General features: G+C 41.1%; 1 protein-coding gene across 3 annotated transcripts in view; it reads right to left on the minus strand.

Moving 5' to 3' along the window:
* The window catches only part of PNPLA7 (patatin like phospholipase domain containing 7), a 257,027-nt gene that overhangs the window by 130,891 nt on the left and 104,297 nt on the right, over positions 1-21,839 (minus strand). For all 3 annotated transcript variants that reach the window (XM_019540522.1, XM_019540520.1, XM_019540521.1), the window contains exons 20-21: positions 15,265-15,378; positions 577-637 (exon numbers count right to left, since the gene is read on the minus strand). In XM_019540522.1, coding sequence (XP_019396067.1) covers positions 577-637; positions 15,265-15,378 — 175 coding nt within the window. The remainder of the gene's footprint in view (positions 1-576; positions 638-15,264; positions 15,379-21,839) is intronic.

The raw sequence follows: 21,839 nt of genomic DNA on the forward strand, positions 1-21,839 counted from the left end.
GGGGAGGAGGAAGGGAGGGAAGGACTAGCCTCTATCTAGCCCTGTGAATGGAAGGGAAGTGGCCACAGGGCTTGGGATCTGGGAATTTGGTAGTGGGGGGGAGGGATCATAATGAAAGCCACCGATCCCCCACTGCCAAATTTATTGACCTGTTGGAGCGCCGTGAGCCAGATGCTATGGCTATACAGCAGGCTGCATTAGGCCCATGGGCTGGAGATTGAGATTGAGCACTCCACTACATAACTATGTAGTTATTTCCATTCTTTCCATTCCAGCCCTGTTAACTAAATACTCAGAGCAGATTTCACTGTACGTACGTTTTGTGTCCATATACATATGTATACACACAATCACACACTCCATTAAATTCCAACCTTCTTGTGATCACAGCTCAAGTGAAGTATTTAGAGACAAATTCTGTCCTTAAATTTACCAGTATTAACATTGCATGATTCCACTAAATTCAAGTCACTTTGAAGCTGCACTAGAATAACTGAGTTTTTAACCTGCCTGTTTAACTCCAAACTTGGAAAAGATGTCCAAGTCAAAGTCAATGATCCAGGAATTGCGACTTACCCCCTTGCTGAAGGCTGCCAAGAATCTTCTCACCCAGCAAATGGATAAGTCGAGTCACAACCTATCGGGGGGGAAGGATAAAATAAATACAAAGAAAACAACAAATATTTCAGACTAAATGCATTGAAAAGAAAAATATCCTAACAGACAATCTTAAGATTTATGAGACACAATCTTAAATAGAACATTGTTGGGACTTGCTAAGGTTACAAGGTTGGGGGTTTTTTTTTTTGGTTATTTTTTTAATAAAAGCACAACTCCTACAAGGGAAGCAATTATTTCCACTGCAAGGCATAGTGACAGATCATTTTTCCTGCATAGTTATCTGGTATATAGTTTTGTTTTACACTGACCTCTAAAAAAAATAGGTCATTTATAGCCAATTCTGCTAATAAAAGAAAAACACCTTTTCTGGAAATAATCCAGGTCATTTCCACCTCTCTAATGTACACATACAACATCTCTATATAAGAAGGAGCAGCCGCATTAAAGTGATCTTTAATTATATACCATCTAAATTGCATGCTGTCTGCTCACCTGGATCCATATTACACAGGAAACCCCATTCAAACTGGTATTTCTATAGATCTCTTTGAATTAGCTCACACTACTGATTGCAAGCAGCTTGGTAGAAGACACGGTAGATCTGCACCTTACAGACTAACCAACACAGGTGCAGGTATAGGTGCCTAATACTGTGCAGGCTATCCCAAATGAGGCAGCATCAGGGATTTATAAAATATAGTGACAGAATAGTTTTGTTTGTTTCTCAAGCCTATTCCTTATTCATCCTCACATCTTGTTTGACCTTTGGATGGGTCTGTTGTGAAAGTATGTGCATAAAGCAGAGTATATGAAGCTGTAAGCTGCTCCTCACAGTATTATGGGCAAAGCAAATGCCTACTCAAAGCCCTGTATACTCTGGTAAGCTGAACTGCCTTTATGAAACTGTTGGGCATCTGGATCAAACCACTGTATTACATTCAAAAGTTCTTCTTAATCTAATTTCAAAATTGAAGGTTTACCTTTAAAAATAGTAATCAGTAGTTCTTTATAAGAACTATAACAGAGGGAACAGACAGATGTCATAATCGCATTGATATCCAGGGACTTTAATGCAAGCTGTTATGATGTAACTGTTATATCGGCATGATCCTTTAGCGATAAACATGCTGCAAAAATCACTCCAACTTTAAACCTGCTTCATTCTTGGTCAAAGGTAGGAAGATTTAGCCTACTTGTATTGATACTGAATAATGCAGGTATAATGGTTACAATGTAACAGTTGTTGGATGCTGTTACACTGGTATAAATGTATTGTGTGTCCATGCCAATACATCTGCGATATAGATAACAATCTAGACATACAGATATACACATACATAACTATCTATCGATCTATCTAGATGGATATCAATTGATACCTGTCTAGATATCCACTGACCTATATCTAGACATATATCTCTATAGATACAGAGACACACACACACACACACACACACACACACACACGGGCTTAGTCTATCTGTCCGTCCCTAATGCTCAAGGGGCGGGGCTCCAGCCAGTGCTGCGCACGGGGGTGAATTGCCCATCAAGAAAGATGGCAGGGATGGAGTGCTGCCATGACGGCAGGGACAGAGGAGAGGAGAATGACAGCTGGGATGGAGGGGCAGAGATGATACTGGGGACAGAACACCGTCATGACAGCAGGGATGGAGTGTGAGTGTCTACAGAGCAATTCTGATCCTCATAAGAACATTAAAACCAAAAAAAAGAAAGACAAGAGCTCCCTATTCTGAATTGATTAATGAACAAGAAACAGTAATCAAATACACTGTACTACTGTCAGAAGAGAAGGCCCTAACAGCAAATGGAGGTGTACCAGTGCGCATGTGCTTGCCTGGCAATTACAAGGCCCCTCTTAGCTAACAAACCAGTTTCAATGCAACCCAGGTTAGCCTCTCTTTTTTACCTCGCCCCTATTTGTAGAAGCCATTAATGTAAACTAATAAAACATAGATTTTCCCAAGTGTAAACACTTTAAGATTTAACCTTCAGATGCAAAAACCGTATAAGCCCCAAGAGACATCAACTTACTAATTAGTATCATTCTAAATTTCCTATTTAAAAAGAGCTTTGTCCCAGGCAGTCATTGCCATCAATCACATCTGCATAGTATATGGGATTCTATACTGTTAATGAATGCCAGCTTTAAAGAGTATCTAGGGAAAAACCCCATGGGGTTTCAGTGTCATACAAATCCATAACATTAGAACTTAAAGTAATAGCCAAACGGTATGCTGGGTAAATGCATTAGGAAATAAGCAAACACAGAAGCATATACTTCCTACTTGTACTATTAGGGATAACCAAAGGGGAAAAAAACAACTATTTGCTATATGTTAAGTCAGAAATCAGAGATGGAAGAAGCCATGAAGTTTCCAGTTCCTTGCCACTGCATATGTGTTCTGCAAGGCCCTGTGCAGTCTAAATTTCCATATCCCATGCAGTTCCTACCTTCCCCACTTGGGCTGGTCTACAGCCCAAATATCATATACCAACCACTTACGGTCACTTCAGTTATGCTGAATTTCATCTGGACAATGCTCAACTCCCAGAAGGCCATTTAGAAGAATACTGTATTCACTCAGATCCAAGACAAGGTTTTTTCCCCATTCAAACTGGGGGGGGAAAGCCCCTGGTCTTGGATTCAAGTACCAGGCTGGTAGGGAGCTATGGTTCTGACTCAAGCCCAGGTCAGGGCCAGAGTCAGAGTTAGAGCTAAAGACAAAGTTGAAGCCAAAGCCTCTGCAATCACCTGCCCCTTCCCACAGCCTCTGTCCCTCCCCACCGCTCACTGTCTGTTTCAGCTTTGATCCCATTCCTCTTCGGGGCATGGCACACACGGTAGCTCCAGCCCTTTCTTGGTCTTGCACCAGTGGCAGTACTGGCAGCAGATCCAGTGTCCTGCAGCTGGAGCAGCCATGACTGCAACCGCTGCTGAGTGGCCAGGACAGGCCAGGAGCTACCACATGCTCTGTGTCCTGGACAGAAATGGGGTCAGAGCCATGACTAACAGTAAACAGGAAAGGGAGGTGGGGGGTGAGATTGTGGGGGCAAGCGGCAGGAGGTTCAGGCACCACAGGGGGGAGGAGGCAGGCATTGCGGGGCAGGGATCATTGCCATCCCCTGCTCCCTGCCACTGCTTTTCCTGCTGTAGTAGTGGGGGGGATGAATTTAAGACAACCCCAATAATTAGATTCTGTACATGGAAAATTAGAACAAATTGATACGTTTTCTATGTATAGAACCTAATTATTGAGGGAGGGACTTCTTAAATTTGAAGTAATCTTGACTTCAGATAAATATGGTACATCAATTCCCAAACAGGCTTAGAAGAAAACTGTATATCCACCCTTGTGTATCATTGTATATCCTTGATTCATTGTATATTTAGCCACCCTATAGACTTTTTCTGACTGGGTCTTCAAAAAGACGAGGCTGGTACTCACGCCACTCTCACAGTAATCCCACATAATTCACCAGTAGTGTCCATAATGGATTCAATTTTCCACCCCAGCTGGGTGAAGAATACTAATAAGCAGAACTGCATCCATTAATATTCAGGGACAAAATAATGCTGACTGTTGAAAGAGAGAACTGACTACTTACCTCATTTCAGCAACAATTTACAATGAATCAACTCTGCAGCAAACAGAAGCTTACTGCCCATCCAGCTGGGAGCTGAACTTGCTTGTTTGCTATAGGTCTCAGGTTTACAGTTGAGAAATTTGGTTTCCATAAATAATCCTGGTGCTGCTAATTGCTTCAGTTGTAGAATAAAAACCATAACAATGAAATCCATTAGACTGTGAAACTGTTTCCTCAGGGAAACGCCCACCCCTGGAGAAGGTCAATGCACATGTGCACATAACGGGGGTAGTGAATCAGCACCTGTATCTAAAGACTACGCATTTATTACATTTGTTACAGGGCAACTATTTAACAATGCTTTGCACACTTACGCACCTACCATCTGAGGATCTCCAACCCACTAACTAACTGCTCAGGCCGCCATCCAAGTTGCACCCTCACTTTACAGAAAGGTAAGACGAGTTGAAACAAAGAGTTAAAACTTTAAAACTAGCATCCACAAGTTCCAATCCACAGTCTACTGCTCTTGCCATCGGGATACACTATTTTTTTTGTTTGTTAAATCAAACCTTTCAGCCCTGATACAGCAGTCATGGAAAAATTATTTCCCCAGTGCCTTGTAGGAGAGGAGCAGGCTGCTTACCACCACAGGATGAGTCACCACGCTGCTGTCATGGCAACACAGAAGGAACATCAATTCCGGATCTAAGCTAGGAACTGGCCTGAGATTTCCTTGGAGTTTAAAAATATGCCAACTCTTCTCTGACGTTCTTTATAAAAATGTTTGGTTTTTGGTCGCCTGAGATACCAGTATAAATCACAACTGCTGATATTTCCAACTGCAGACTTGAGATCTGTGATATGCTATAGGATAGCCAAGAAATGCACCGTAATAGCTTCCTATCACAAAGAAATCAATTAATACGAAGAAGTCAGTAGGGAGAATTCTAAACCTAACAATGAATAAATCCGCAGTTAACATCCCAACCACATATATTCTGCCCAACAAAAAATGTGGAGAGCGAGACTTAGCAAACTTGGTCGTTCAGAGCCAGGACAAATTCTCTCCTGGTTGGGGTAATCAGGAAGTCCCTGGCAGCTTCTCTAGTAGAGATGGAGGCAAGGAGCTAAGCATGCCAAGCTCTCCTGATAAAATGGTAGCAGCAGCAGAAGCAGCTACACTTCACTTCAGCAAAGAAGAGTGAGTGGTAGAGTGGCTTTATGCCACCCGCTCCTAAGAGAGAATGGGCATTAGGGATAGAGGGCAAAGGTGCAGTAGGAGCTGAGAAACAAAGATCTCCTGCAAGTTCAGGATAGCAAAGGGGCCCAGTGGAGGCTCCACACATCTAGAACTGAGAGACAGAAAAGGATTGTGTAATTTGCTACCAGAGCTATTCGCTCTACTGCAGAAGGGGTTGGGCATTTTGACCACACATACGGGTTAGATGAAGTCGTGAAATGCACACAGAAGTCTTCGCGTAACTTGCCGCAGCTTCCATTATCACTGCCGCCAGAAAACCTGAACATGTGTTGAAGTCTGGATGCCATTTTTTTTGCAAATGTAGGCAAAACCCAGAATGCCCCATTATGGCAGTTTCCCCCCCTCTATCCACAGATCAAAAAATTGAGAGAAAGCATGAGTCTTTCCTTTCAAGGCACAGAGTTATCAGATGAGTGGGAAGTAGTTTGTGTAGGTGTCTGTGAATGCAGCACTCATCTCTACTGTAATGTAGTGTGTGTCATCTGGTGCCAGACATCACAATCTACTAGCAGACTGTAATGTCTCTGCTACGTTACAGTTTCTGTAGTGCAGCATAGTCTCCACTGCACCTGCTGACATACATCCAATCCTACTCAACAGACCTGCTAACACATATCTGGTTCACCACAGATTCACTGACACACATCCAACTTCCAAATGCAGCTGCTGACATATGACTAGTCACTTCACAGATAACCTTTGCCTCACCTACTTATGGAAAACCCAGACTTTTAAAAGATAGCTCATTTGGAGTTCAGATATTCCCTAAAAGACCAAAGTTAGACACATTATTATTATTATTTTTAACTATTGCTACAGTTTTGTGTACACTGCAGCAAGGCAGGCTGAATTCTCCAACAGGAGCCCACACTTTCCATTCAGCAACTTGGATATTCAAGTATTAAAATTCATTCGTTATTACAAAATAAATGCATCTTCTTTCTTCTGGTTACTGCAGACAAAGTTCAAAGTGCCTTCTTTGGAAGATTTAATTATCCATTCTCCACCCTAACAATCTGTGGCAGCATGAAGCAGATCCGCTGCCCTTCTGTCCAGTATCAACTAATTCATCCAATGAGGACAGATAGCTTCAATCATATGATTAGTAGTGGGGAGGAGGAGGAGGAGAGACCAAAAACCCAAAACAATTCAGACATTTAGACCTCAGGCAAAATTATGATGAATGGTAACCTCTTGGTGTTACTGATTCAGGCAAGGCGCTTAAGAAATTGGGATGAAAATATCATACAAGTAAGACAAGGTTCTTTGGGTAAATCTGGTATCTTTTATTAGACCAACTCAGATAGTTGGAAAAATTCTTTTTAGCAAGCTTTCGGGTTTAAATACCCTTTGTCAGGCTGAGAAAGCATCTGCAGTTGGTGTGTGCTCTTCCTGGATGGACTATTCATTGTCTGCCTATGTCCTTAGACCAACATGGCTACAACCTACACCTCATATAAGTAAAACCTTCCAGATGTAAACTAATGGTGTAAATGTATACTTTTATTTCACCTACAGTAAAAGCTTAGATCCTAGACGTGAAAAAGTCACAGAATTCAAGAGACTCTTCTTGTGCCTTAAAAACATGTTACATAAACTAACTTCAAACAGTGGGCAGGTTTTTAAACAAATAGCAATTTTGAACCTAAAAGAGATGTTTTCAGTCAAACAGGAGGTGTTTTTCTGAAGGGTTTGAAAAGGAAAGTCAAAATTGGGATCCCACTGTAACCTTTTCTGTGGAGTCAGTGTTTTGATTTTCAATCTTTGCAAGCTCAATATCTCTTTAGTGTGAAAAATACCCCAAGATCTACTGGCAAGGTTAACTGCTTTAGTGATTCCCTTCATGAACACTGAAACCTCTATTCCTCTTCCATTGGCAGCTGGTACCCACAGTAAGTGATGGAGCTCCAAGTAATTCCCAGGGCTTGCCTTCTTTCCAGAATCCCTGCCACTAAGTTCTTTTGACAGATCCTCTTGGTGCAGATGCAGCACAGAGGTTTTTTCACCCTGTTTCCATACCAGGGTCTTTTTATACCCCTCTACAGCAACTATGCCAGCAGAAATCTGTAGTGTAGACAAAGACCTTCTTTGGAAGAACAGGGAAGTGTTCTGCTATGTTAAGACAGAAGTTTGTAGTAAGATGGGAGGAAAAAAGGAAGACTTCTTTAACCTCTCCCATCCAGTCATCCTTTCAAACTGAACGGTTAAGACATTCTAGTAAAGTATGGGGTGAGAAAAAAAAGTGTTTATCTTTCTGTGAACTTGTGCTTTTCTTTCCAAGGTCTACCTCTTTCTGTCCAAACTAACTTTTATTCTATCATTTCCCTCAACTGTGTCCTCACAATCTCATTTATCAGTCGACTTTGCTGCCTTCTGTCGTCAAACCTGGTCACTTGAACCAATTTCATCCCACACATGGGACTTCTTCAAGCCCTCTCAGTCCAGCCACCCCCTGTTTGTGAATGAATCTGGAGAGTCAGAAGAGGCAGCAGCAAAGATATATACCACCTCTGCTGTGGCAACATGAAATGTTTCCATGGAAGCCTGTGGTCTCTGCTGTGCCTCCTCCCTATCCTGCCTGGGGCCCAGGTGTTACAGGGCTCTGATTCCTTTAGACCCAGAGGGCAGCAAGTGATACTGCATCAGGTGGAAATTCAAGCACTATTCACCATTTCCAATACAGATAACCACTGTGACACTGTGTGGGTATAATAAGGTTGCTCAGCTTGCAGCTCAGTCAGCCTGGCTGGAAGGTTGACAGTAGCTGCAGCTGATGAGGGAATTTAGGTGGAGCCACAAAGCAGCTTAAAAGTCCCAGGAGCAGAGTGTAAAGCAGAGAAAAAAAGGAGAGTGGTGCTTCTGAAGAAATACTAAACCTATGTTACTCCTCCCAGAGCCTGAAAAAAAGATCACAGCTTTTGGATTTTTTGTTTGTTCATTCATTTGTTGTTTGCACACTCATTTGCTTTGTTGTTTTTCTTTTATCCTGGGGACAAAGTTGCCCAGATATAAGAAGTCCATAAACCTGACAACAGAGCTGACTGGCCTCAATAAGGAAGCTGGGCGAGCGACCTGCCTACAGTGAGGTTGGGTGTCACTAGCACTTTGCAACTAGTCACCCTAAGTGAATACTGAACTCCTGTTTTCATGTATAAGAATAGCGAAGGTTACATATTGGCTTCCTTTCTAAACTCCTGATTTTGGCTGCTTTGAACATTCATTGGTCAATCCACATTTGCAACAGCATGCTGCAGGTTACAATAAGCAATACGGTACAAACAAGTGTTCACTTCCTGTACTGAACTTCAGACTGCATTGCTTGTTCAAAAAAGGATGTGTAGTATAACACTGGGGGAAGAGAGAACTTGGGGAAAGAAAAAGAAAAAAAAAAAAAACCAGGAAGAATTATTTTGATATTGAAGTTAAGGTAGAAAATTAGGGTTGGAAGGGTCCTCAGGAGGTCATCTACTCCAAGCTCCTGCTCAAAGCAGGACCATCCCCAAATAGATTATTCCAGCCAGAGTTTTGTTAAGCTGGGCCTTGAAAACCTCCAAGGGTAAAGATTCAACCACCAATTCAACCATCTCTCTAGGTAACCTGTTTCAGTGCTTCACCATGCTCCTAGAGTGAGAAAGGTTTTCCTAATATCTAACCTAAACTTCTCTTGTTGCAACTTGGGACAATTGCTCCTTGTTCTGTCATCTGCCACCACTGAGAACAACTTAGCTCAGGAGTGGGCAAAATACAGCCCGCGGGCCTGATTTGGTTCACAGCTACTCCCCATGGTGTTCCACATGAAGCCGAGCCCCACTCGCTCCTACCAGGGCAACCCGCACCGCACTCCCACCAACCCTGGCTCTGGCGGAGTGCAGCTTCTGTCCGGCTCCCCTTGCCTCCAGCTGCAGCTGCTGCTCCTGCTATTGCTGCACTGCTCTGGGCAGGAGGGTGGGAAGCTTCAGCCAGGTGGCTCCTGCCCAGCATGCATGGACCTCCAGTTCTAGCTCCCAGCTGCCTTCCACCTGCTCTGCCCACCCGCAGATGGTTGATCATCGCTCTGGGCAGGCGGAGCATGTGGAAAGCAGTTGGGAGTTAGAGCCAGAGCTCCATGCACTGAGCAGAAGCTGCCCAGCTGAAGCTTCCCACCCTCCTGCCCAGAGCAGTGCAGCAATAGCAGGAGCAGCAGCTGCAGCTGGAGGCAAGGGGAGCCGGACAGAAGCTGCACTCTGCCAGAGCCAGGGTTGGTGGGAGTGCGGTGCTACAGGGCAGGACGTGCAAGGAGCCGATCATGCCTGTCCCGCTCCTGAATACTGCTCCCCACCCACCAAAAGCCCCACAGGAAGTTTTGGTGAGTTGCTGCAGGGTGAGAAGGGGAGTACTGATCTGGCCCACAACAGCTCATCAAAACTCCCTGTGTGGTCCTCAGACCCAAACAATTGCCCACCCCTAGTCTAGCTCTATCCTCTTTGGAATCACACTTCAGGCAGTTAGTTAAAGGCAGCTATCAAATCCCCGCTCAGTCTTCTCTTCTGCAGACTAAATAAGCCCAGGTCCCTCAGCCTTTTCTAAGTCATGTGCCACAGCCCCCTAACCATTTTCATTGCCCTCTGCTGGACTCTCTCTCTAACTTACCCACATAAACTGAAATGAAGGATCAAGGCAAGAAAGTAAGAAATGGCAAGGTGCCACATGCATGTACCTGACTGCAGAGAACTAAACATTGTACCATTTGAGAAACCAACCATTAAAGGCTGCACCATGCAGCATACTGTAAAATAACAATTGAGATTGCAGATGAATCCGCAATAGTGAGCCCGCTGCTAAGTTAACAGACGTAGCTAATGTTTCTAGGTGTGATTTTTTTCTGTATAGTTTAGGACAGAGGTGTCAAATTTATGGCTCAGAGGCTGGATCTGGTCTGCAGAGTTGTATGATGTGGCAGGTGGAGCTGAGAGGGGCTGGAAATTTGAAGGTGGGGCAAGCAGGGGCAGAGCCTACTTCTGAAATCTGGGGCACAGTGCCACATTGGTGACATGCATCAAGAACAGGGGGCAAGCAAGGGCTGCAGTAACCACTGCCACCACTAGCCCTGTTGCTACATATGAATCTAGGTCATGAGGAGCCAAGAGGTCTGTCTCATGCTTTTAGGATATGTTTAGATCACTCAGTGCACCAGACAGTGCTGCACTGAAATGCCACGCTGTTCTTAACTCTACCTCCCAAACTGGAAGTTGTGTAGCTGCTTTAGGGTGGCACTGCACACATACCAAATAATTCTGCCCCTCTGCATAAGCAGAGATTAACTGATATATATGCAGCATCACATGAAGGCAGCTATACTACTTGCAGTTTAAGCAGTAGCATGCACAGAGCAGCTCACTGCATCTCAATACAATACTGCCTCACCCCCTAATGCAGTGATATATATTTATAGTGACATAGAGCTATAACCTATGTGCTTTTGAAATTTTACCTCAAAAGGATTTCACAAGGTATTTCTGATCACTTCAAAATTATAAGAGAAGCTTAAACCTGATATTCTCCCAGGCCAGCTCTTAATATGCACAGAAGAAACCACCAACTCTCTTCCTCCAAGCTGCCTATTTGCCTACTCTAACATAATATGGTTTACTTCAACCTCAAGACTGAACATTCAAGACAGAGAGCCAAACAATATTTCAATTAGATACAATTTGTTTCAGCTATAATACAAGTGCACAGCTGTGAACTCTACCCTCCTGATGTGATTTCAGTTTCATTGGTATTCCCCATCTCCTGAACTTGAGTAAAAGCAAGTGCAGTCCCTATGCTCAGATGACCATGGTTACTCCATATTATTATACTTCAAACAACCTGTAATTCTCAAGGCACGTTTCAATCTACTACTTAACTATCGGCCCTTCCAAGGCCAGAACTCTTGCTAAAATGTTTGTTTCCACTCATCTGTGAAATTCGATTTGCTTTCAGTGAATCCCTTGAAAATTGTTGCAATGAGAAGCTCAGTCTAAAATGCACCAATGAGGAACTTGTCCTTTTTGTTGTTGTTTGATCTAAAACCAACAGTTTGCGTTTTGGGGCAAATCTAAAAACCTGCTTGATTTACAGACCCTGAAGGTATTAAACTTATCTAAGCTACATTTTCTGCCTTGAATAACTTTCTTTAAAACCTGACTTCAGAGCTACTGTTCACTGAAAATGTTCACGAAGACCACACCAACAGCTGATTTCCACAAACAGAGCCCATCACTGAAGCTGCTTAGTTTCAGTTTGTAACCATCGGATCTTTTTGTACCTTCGCATGATAGATTAAAGAGCCCTCTATTGTCAAGTCTGCTATGCTATGCTGAAGCACAGCTTGTCACCTGCTATCTCCCTTGATCTCAGTACAGGCAGATGCCCTAACATAAGGACTCTTCTTTGCTGCAGAATCAAATCTCAGAACCATATCACATCCCGGCCAAGTGCTTCTCAGCCACGCAAAGTCACAAAACACTGCTTCTTGGAGAGTGGGTGTCTCCTAATTATTTTATTCCTTATGCTTATTGCTATTCATATCGCATCAAAAACACTTTGCAGTAGTTTTGCAAAACTTGAAGATTTGTTCTTCTGCTGAAAAAGGGCAACATATTGAATTGATGTTGACCTTTAAATCTGAACAATGATTTAATTCTCAGTGCTGTTAACTATCTCACTGTTGATTAAAGTGCAAGTTCAGGAAAGCAGAGGGACAGTCCTTGGGTGAAGCCCTGTACAATTTCCTGGGTGTAGGTCTTGCTTAGGCTTCATAAATGAGCTCAGGTTCAGTATAAGAGAACACCTCTTCCACCCCCAAGCTTCCAGACAGGCATTTTACAAGCTTTCAGCATGTCATTCTGAATCTGCAGAACTGATTTTTGTGAGCTACGAGAAGACAAAATAGAGTAAATCCAAGGAAAGCATCCTTGCCTACCCTCTTGTATAACGCCACCACACCAACTTAAAAATACATGCAAAACCATATAAACAACGCTTGAGGGAAGTATCTTGACACAGGGTACATTGATGAAGTAATTAGAATTGCTAGAAACCAGGAAGCTTGATCTACTTAGGAAAAGCCTGTAGTTAAAATATTAATTGCGGGCTTCACTGTCCAAGATGAAGGATGGGTACTGAACAGTATCAAAACCAAGCAGTATTTGGGGGAAAACAGTTTAACATGTTCAGCCTCTAAAATGTACCACTTTTGTAGGAAGATGTTCTCAGAGTCCACTTCCCCATGCCATATAGGCAGCTTTTCCAAGTAATTCCCATCAAATGTTTTTTCTCCTGTAAATTTCTGTTTACAATGAAGAAAGAACATTTCTAATCTTTATAACAGAGACACACTAGCAAATGTGGACCAAGCATATACTTCATACTGTTAAATCTCTTCTGAATTTAACAGCGAAATCTAATACTCCTGCTCTAAGATTTCCCATACTGCAACAGAGCACCAGCTGACCTGAGTCCTGATAGTTTTTCCATCTTATTCAGAACTTAGATAAGTTCCACCTGCTCAATGCTTAAAAAAAAAAAAAGAAAAAGAAACCTATTTTAAGAATATACTTGCGTGCTCATTGTTTTTCTTCAGAGAAGGATAAAGTACAAGTTTGGGTCAGTCTGAACAAGAATATTAGTTCTGCATACTCATTCAGAGATTCTAAAACGTGCTGATAAAAGCATGTCTTAAATTTCTCTTAAAAACATAGGATGTATCACTTCTTAAAAGGGCCCTGAATGCTAATAAGAGAACCATAACGGTGTCTCTGGAGACTGTTGCTGGGTTATCCAGACAACAGGTTCCCCATGAGAAGCAGAATTGGTAGTTTCCAAGACCCACTTTTAATTCAGTCTCCATACCCTTCTAAAACTTGGTTGCTGATACATGTTTCAGACCCACTGAACTACTACTGAAACTGTCAATAAGAACGTCAAGAGCAAAGTGCTTCCTTCCCCCCACCAGCATCAACATACACGGAATAAAAAATAATATCCAGTTATTCTTAATCCAAATCCTGCATCATACAGGCCAACAACTCCAAAAAAAGACAGCGACATATAGTCACTATCTGTATGAGCTGGATTTTAGCTAGTAATGTAAAGTTAAAACTATTCCTATCTTATTCTAAGTTATATTTTTGTTAACATAATGCCACGGCTGATTTTTTGGTTACGTAGTAATTTGCTTTTCCAGCAGGACAAGCTATAACTTACAAATTACTTAACAGATGGAAGTTCTACATTGGGTACATCTCACTAGTGATTCACAAAGTAGGTGTTACTGCATTATGGATTATTTCTCCTTAAGTAGCTAATGCACCTGCCACTTGTTTATTGTTTCGTTACGCTGAGCTCCTTTATGACTGCCTAGAGAGCATACCTCTGATTAGGGATAAAAATACTATGAAACAAGAAAACTGCTTTACTTGTGCCTTAAATGCTTCTAATTTGCATATTCCAACTCTATAGTTCCACTTTACTATCAAGCTAGCCTAATCAGTAAGTTAATGACTGCACTTCAACTATTCCCTTTCTCATCAGTGATGGCTGCCATAGACAAAATGACTAGCTAAGGAGAACTTTGAGGTCACAGACATAAGTCTGCATTTAAGCTTAGGTTTTCAAAGGAGGCAGATATCCAGCTCCTTCAAAAATTCCAGCCTTGGAATTTAGCCTACAGCCACTAAATTGTACAGTATCTAACAGAAACTACATGGGCTTTCCTACCTTATCTACCAATTAGTTGTAAAACTAGTTACCATCCTACACTTGCTATATTTTTTGTAACGAACAGCTTTATACTTGTCTGGCATCTCTGCTTATCAGCTGTCTCTAACATTTAGCTCTTTAGGACCCTCTCCTTTTCCAGCACCCAACACAGAGTCCTGGTCTATAATAGGAAAAGTTCTTAGATCCATAGATTGGTAGGGGCTGGAAGGGACCTTGCAGTTCGTTGGGTCCAGCTTCCCCGCTCTAAGCAGGAAGACAACTGGGGTTAGGTGACCCCAGTGAGGTGACTGTCTAGTCTCCTCTTAAAAACCTCCAGGGTAGGTGACTGCACAAGCTCTGGAGGGAGTGTATTCCACAGTCTGGACACCCTGACTGTGAAGGAGTTTTTCTGGTATTAAGCCTGAAGCAGCCTTCCAAGAGTTTGTATCCATTGGTCCTGGTCTTCGCTGGGGGTGCCCTGGTGAACAGTTGTTCACCAAGCTCCTGATGCACTCCTCTGATACAGCAATAAGCCGCTATCAAGTCCCCTCTCCACCTTCTCTTCTTTAGGCTAAAGAGGCCCAGGTCCCTCAGCCTTTCCTCATATGGCTTGCCTTGCAAGTCCCTGATCATACGGGTGGCACTTTTCTGGACCCTCTCAAGTTTTTCCACATCCTTATTGAAGTGCAGTGCCCAGAACTGGATGCAGTACTCCGAAGTGCCCAAACAAACTATTTTATTTGGAAAACATTTTAAGCTTCCAACCACCAACAACTCTACTTACCTCAGCTTTGGAAGACAAAATGCCACACATTATTCAAGTCTCCTGTTCCAGCCACCTGTGTTACTTGCATATTTTGAATCACAATTGAGAATCCAACCATAGGCCCAGGAGATTCTCATTTTCCTCCAAAAAGACCCCACCCTAATTCACAGCTACAGATTTGAAGAAATAAATCTATAGGCAGAATGAGACTGTTTTGAAGGGAAATAGTTATGCTGTGGCTCTTTGAAGCAGCCAGGGGAGACACTACTGCCAGTTTCCTTACCTGGGGGAATTTGCGTTTGATAGATGTCAGAGCACCTTCCGGTAGCTTGGCCAGTTCAGAATCTCGGACTGCATGTACTGTTGTGGCTCTAGGTTGATGGGTTAATGCCTCTACCTGCAAAACAACAGAAATGAAAACACAGCTAAGACTTCAAAGGTAGTTCCAAGAGTGCTGCCAAATAACATGCAAAAAATGCAGAAAATAGAACAGCCAGTCAATAAGAATCATATGCATGCATCCCTAGCTGCAGTTTTTTACCAAATATACCAATTTGCTAAATCCTCATAAAGGGTTTTATGTGGCTACATTGCTGCATATAAATAATATCCAGTTATTCAAAATCTTTGACAACTGACCATTTTCTGACCTAAGCAAATTACAGTTTTTCATGGAACTAAAGTCTACAGTAGCCAATTTAGACTGATAATATTTCCAATACACTGCACTTCTCTAAAAAAAATGTTTTGGTACTACATTTTGCCCAGTACTCTAAATATTATGATTACAGAACCAATCCTATTAATGAGACAGGACCTAAGCATGGAAGAATAAACTATTCACCTAGTTATAGTTCTCAATTGCAAAGCACCCAACTTTATTGCAACATAATTCCTGCAAGATGTTCCTTTTGTTCTCAGAGCCTGGATACCAATAGCATTGAAAATGTTAAGGTTTCCTACAAAGATCAAAGAAAGAAATGCAGAGTAAACTTAAGTCTTGGCCATACCTGGCTACTGTTTTCACACTGATTATGATAAATGTATAAATTATAAATATGTATGCCTTGTACAGAATACTTGTGTATGAGATTGTGCATACATGCATGTGGACTTACCACCTACCAATATAGATCCCCAAATGTACTTTTACACCCTTTTTAATAGCATTTATTCTATTAAGGATGAAGGTTCACATAGAAGAAAATGGAAGTATGCTTAACAATTGTCAATTTTAATTTTGTTTTGAAAACCAGAAATGGAGTTCCCTGCTGTCATATCTTCAGATGTTTAGTAAGACAACCTGCTGCGTGAGATGTCATCACTCAGGGCCCAGGGGTAAGCTGTGACATTTCATTGCTTAGTAACACAGTCTGGTGCCTGGTTCTGTAAGCTTCAGCCAAAGAGATATTTACTGGGGTTAAAATCCACACATTACGGGTTTCGAAAGAAAAAACAAAAAAACAGACAACATAGCAACTGTAATTACTATGGATTGTATGCTAAAAAATGTACTCAGTGCTTAGCAACTAATGGGCACCTAGAAGAAAAATGGACGTCACTTTCCATTTTGGTCTACAGCAAAGGAGATACAAATAGAATATCAGGTTTTCATCTGCAATCATGTTAGTCATACAGTGTTCCAAAGTTCAAAGTTCTACCTAATGCTTCTAACAAAAGACATTTGTTTCACCAGAAACTTAGAATTTTAGCATAACTTTGCTTACAACTACAGATATATATCTATACATATACACTATATACAGTACCTGTGCACACATTATAATATGGTATTTCACATTCCTCAAAAATATGGTTATGTCAAAGTTGAATCAAGTCCACAAAAAATAAAATAGACAAATAAGAATGACTGAATAAGTACAGAAGGGGAAAAAATATAGTATACCACAGTGGTGCTCAACCTTTTTGCCCATTAAGCCTGCTGGGCAGTGCCCGATAGGTCTGCAGGCCAGATCTAACCAGTGTTCTTGATCTGGCACCCAGGACAAGTGGGAAAGATGGGAGGGGAGGGTGTGTGGACCAGACCCGATCCACCTGTAGGAGGAAAGGGGGGAGTCAGGTGGGAGCCTGCAGCCTGGCTCCAACCCAGCACACAGGGTTTGGAAATTTGGCAGGGGGGAGGGTGGCCATACTAATTGCCACCAATACCCATAGACAAATTTCCTTACCCATATGGAGCCCTGCAAGCCAAATACAATGGCTCTGCAGGCCATATTTGGCCTTCAGGCTGGAAGTTGAGTACGCTTGGTATACCATTAGTATCTAAAATAGTGATGTGTTTTGAATGCCATGCATTATTTGCAAATCAGTACATGATCTCATAATCAAATGTGTGTATCAATATTGTACTTACCTAAAAGGGAACAGTAAAGGCTGCACTTTAAGTCTTAACATTTCTGTTTCAGACTATTGTACACTAATGCGTCTCCTAAGCTGTGTGGCTTTAACTTACTTTTCTGCATGTAATTTCCTAGGTCATAAAGTTTTCCTTTTTAATAGAAACAAAACAACTGCATTAAAAAAAAATCTTAAAGTATGCCCTATTTTGATCAACCTATTTCTAAAGATAGCACATATGTACTTAGCCAGACACTGTATTTGGATGGGATTAAAAACTACAAAGATCCAAGTAATGTTTCTGTCTCAAAAGTATACTATTAATCCAAAAGACATAGATGTAGCTTCCCCATACTTAAGTTTGTATTAGTAGAATACAAATTTTAGTTCAGCTAATACAAAGTAATGTAAATAATCACCAGCTATATAAATAATCACCAGCATATAAAAGTGCATAGATATTTTATTATGCAGCACAGTTTGCTACAACTTAACCTTTGTACTCTTATTCAGATGCCAAGTAGTATAATTTAGTGGTAAGTCTGTAGCTTAATAAATTATTGTGAAGATTTACCTACAAAAAAAAGAGAGGGAAAATTGGGCTTGCTTTGACTCATGATTGTATACAGATATGAGTTCCCCTTCTGCAACAAACATAGAATGGTCTTATTTTGTGCCCGGTGTATCCTACTGATTGTCCCCTGCTTCTGCCAGCAATATCGGCAATCTGCAATTCAACTTCACACCCTTTGAGAGAGTATATTTAAATACAAATTCTATCATTAATAAAACCTTTTCTCCAAGTCATTTGTCAAATGATTGTATTATAACATTTATAAAACAAATTCTACAGTCTGACCAAAATAAATCTTGTTTCTTCCCTCTTTGTTACATGTGATATCATAAATCTACTTGCTCTGCAGATGGCTACTGAATCTTTCAGGGAAAGTGAGATTTAAAACAGGGAACTGAATGTTGGATTTAAGATAGAAGCTAACATATAAAAAAGCCATCATTTATTTTTTTTGTTTCATTGAATTGTATGTACTTAGCAGGCATAAAAGCAGCCTCTATTCAGATCTCCAACATAAAACAGCAAAAAGGCGACATAACAGTAGATTCTCCCCTTTTTGCAGCTAACTGTCACATAGATAAAAGCATAAAACGGTATTTCATGCTCAAAGTTGGCGCACACGCTCTTTACTCAGAAGAAAATATTTTTTACTGTATTCTTTTTAAGAAATGAGAAGATGAGCTGGGCTCCATTTACAGAAATGTAAAAATAGAAGTCAAAAGGTATCCAGTTCTTGATTCTTCTACTACTCCAAGTAACCCATTTCTAAAGTAAAAGCTAGAAAATGGCTTTTCTAAAACTTGGCCTGATTTCTTTGAATTCTTTGTTGTTATAATAATGACCCCATCCAGCAAAGCACTGACATATTTACTGAATTTAAAGAATGTGAAGAGACCACTGAAGTAAATATAACTACTCCAGTACTTAGCTTTAAGCACATACCTAAGTGATTCACTAAATCACAGCCAACATAAACAGAAGGAAAAATGGATTTTGAGAAGTAGCTTGTATGCAGGTCAATCATTTATTTTTATGTGAGTTTTTAAATATACATTTTATACCCACACAAAGTGAGCCTACACGGCATGATGCAGCATCAATCTTGTATTTTTCATCCAGTAGATCAGATCAATTTAACTCAAGCACTAACAACTTTATTGAATTACAGATGCTGAATAACTGACACAAGGTCAGCTAAATAGTGTTTGTACTTGCACACCAATCCTTCCAGCTTGTTAAGCATTTTGCTTTCTACCTCTTGTTCCTTTCTATCAATATATTCTGTTCTCTCCACATTCTCTCTCTCTCTCATGATGTCTTTCACTCTCCCATGACATTCTCTTCCACTTACTGGCTTATAAAAAAAAAAAAACAACACCATTTGTTCAGGCAAGACAGATCTAATTTAAGCCACACTACTACCACCTACTGGATATAAAGCAAAGTGAGTGGATAACAAGACAAAGAAACGATGGGACTAGTTGTAATGGCAACATTTGGATATAGCTTCTTGGGTTTTTCTTAATCCATTAATTCAAGTCTCCTTCCCTGGACCTCCAGTCAAAAAGCGTGGACAGGCAACTTTACACATACAGAAGTATGATTAATGAAAGTAGTATCAAGCCTAGCTAAAGAGAAGATAAAATATGAAGGAGAGGGTGCTGGTAATATTTATATAGTACACTGGAACTTGTATTCTTCCCTTTAGCAGATATATAAAAACCTCCCACTATTACAGACCAATTGGTTCAGTGTTTAGGAAAGGTGCCTTGCAATAAAACATTATTTCAGCTGCAGATGTCAGACAGCTCCCTCTAAACCATATACTGTAACACTGGATAAATAAAACGACCCACAGTCCAGGTTCCTACCACTCAGTTTGCGCCCATATCTTCTTACGCAATCTATCTGTAGTACATCAGTGTTCCAAAATGTCCTAGATGTCATACAAAACATAGTCCAATCTACTTCTGTTGAAACACAAAGGATTGTCACAAAGAGCTAAAAAGAGTTGCAGACTTGGCTAGAAAGGATAAGGATTTGAGAAAGACTCCACAGTAATGCAGCAAGGCACACACACACCTCCTTTTTATGGAAAACGAATGATCTTATCTTTCTCTTACCCTTACTTCTAAGCAGGTCAGCAGAATTAGATTTTAGGAGCTATTTGGGAGTAGTCTGGGGATGGATTTACAGAGATTTACAGATAAAGGGTGGACTAAACACAATGAGCAGTATGAAAGACAGCACGGATACTAGTGAAAGTACAAGGGGAAGGAAATCAATGCTGGCCTCTGTTGATGGAACAGGGAGACAAAGAGAGTGGGGCACTAAAGGAGGTAGATAATATGAGACACATAGACACATGCTACATGTTGTGAGACCCTGAAAGCCAATACAAGCAGCAGAGTGATTTAAACACGAGACAAAATGGCTGAAGCAAACAGGTAAAAAAAAAAAAATTGGATTTTCACATCTTGAGTGGATTATGGTGGGGCATGAAGCTAGCTTTAAAAGATACAAGTTTACAAGTGTACATCTTGTAATGTATACCTAATCTGACCAAAGTAGTGCAATGCCAAAAGTAATGAAGGACACTGGAGAACATGCTATTCCAGGATAAAAATTAGCTGCTGTCAAACACTTCTTCAGCTCATATGTGCGTGAAGTAGTAAGTGGGCTAAGCTGATTAAGTACAGAAAAGTACTTTTTGTGCAATAGGTTTTAAAAGGAACCAAGACATTAGCTTGTTTGCACCACACAAGGGGTCAAAGGAAGAAGGTGGGACATGGATGAGAGAGAGGGGTGGGGGGAAGGCAGGCAACATTGTTGAAAGCAATGAACACGTGGAATGAGCCACTGGTCAGACACCAAATAAATGCCATTTGTGGGGACAGTATTAATAGTGGAATGCAGTACATCATGTGCTTTTGAAATTTCTTTTGACAACCCCGCCTCCAATTCTCTGCCTGCCAATTTACCCCAGTGACCAGAAAAGTCCAGCTCTTCTGTTACAGATAAAGAAGCAGCCAAATCTTTTTAAGTCAAGACTCTGAGCTTGACATGACAACTAACAAAGTCAATGGGAGCTGTCTTTCACTTCCCTGAGGAGAACTGAGCCTGCATTTTGAAGAACAACATCAAAGAGACCATATGTAGTAGCATGGGTGGTAATGGAAGAGAATAGGGCTTATGGTTGAAAGAGTAAACTGATCATAAAGTGTTTTTAAGTTTCACTCCTATTTTTGTGTTGCTGTGTAATAGGAGGTAAATGGTAGGCAAGCTCCATATTGCTAATCTGAAAAGGACCATTCCAAAAAAATATCTAGCAAACCAAAGGGAGAAAAAAAGACATTCTTTGAGGTGCTGAAAAATTCTTGAATGTATTCATCTAGGTTATTTAAAAGGAATTTAAGACTGCGGTATCCACATGCATAAAGAGCATCACTTCTAATATGGTGCACCAATAGCTTGAGGAAGATCTCAATAACAGGTGTAGGAATAATGGAGTATGCTGTTCTGACTGAAGAGATTTCAATTAGAGAGAAACCCTGCAGTTTGAATATTCAGCCTCACGCTGAAGAAATCCATCATGATTTGGAATTCTCACAGGTATGTTTTCCAACTAGTCTCTCCCTCTTTTTGCAGCCTGCTCCAACTCTCTGTCCCCATGTCTCTCTGCTGGATCTCTCAAGTCCTGTGTTCCACTACTCTCTGGCTTCAAAGCACTTTCACAGTGGGGAGGCCACACTTCTTTCTCATCCTCTTCCTGCTTCAAGGACCCTCTGTCTGTCTCCTCTGCAAAAAAACTAGAGTTGGGCAAAATTTTTATTACAGAAGTTATTTGTTTTTTAACAAGTTACATTCAACTTTATTGAAATTGATAAAATTCTGTCAAAACAACTGACTGTATCAATACTTCCTCA

The sequence above is a fragment of the Crocodylus porosus genome, unplaced genomic scaffold (assembly GCF_001723895.1).
Source record: "Crocodylus porosus isolate Cpor-Errol unplaced genomic scaffold, CroPor_comp1, whole genome shotgun sequence".
In the NCBI taxonomy this organism is placed as follows: domain Eukaryota; kingdom Metazoa; phylum Chordata; order Crocodylia; family Crocodylidae; genus Crocodylus; species Crocodylus porosus.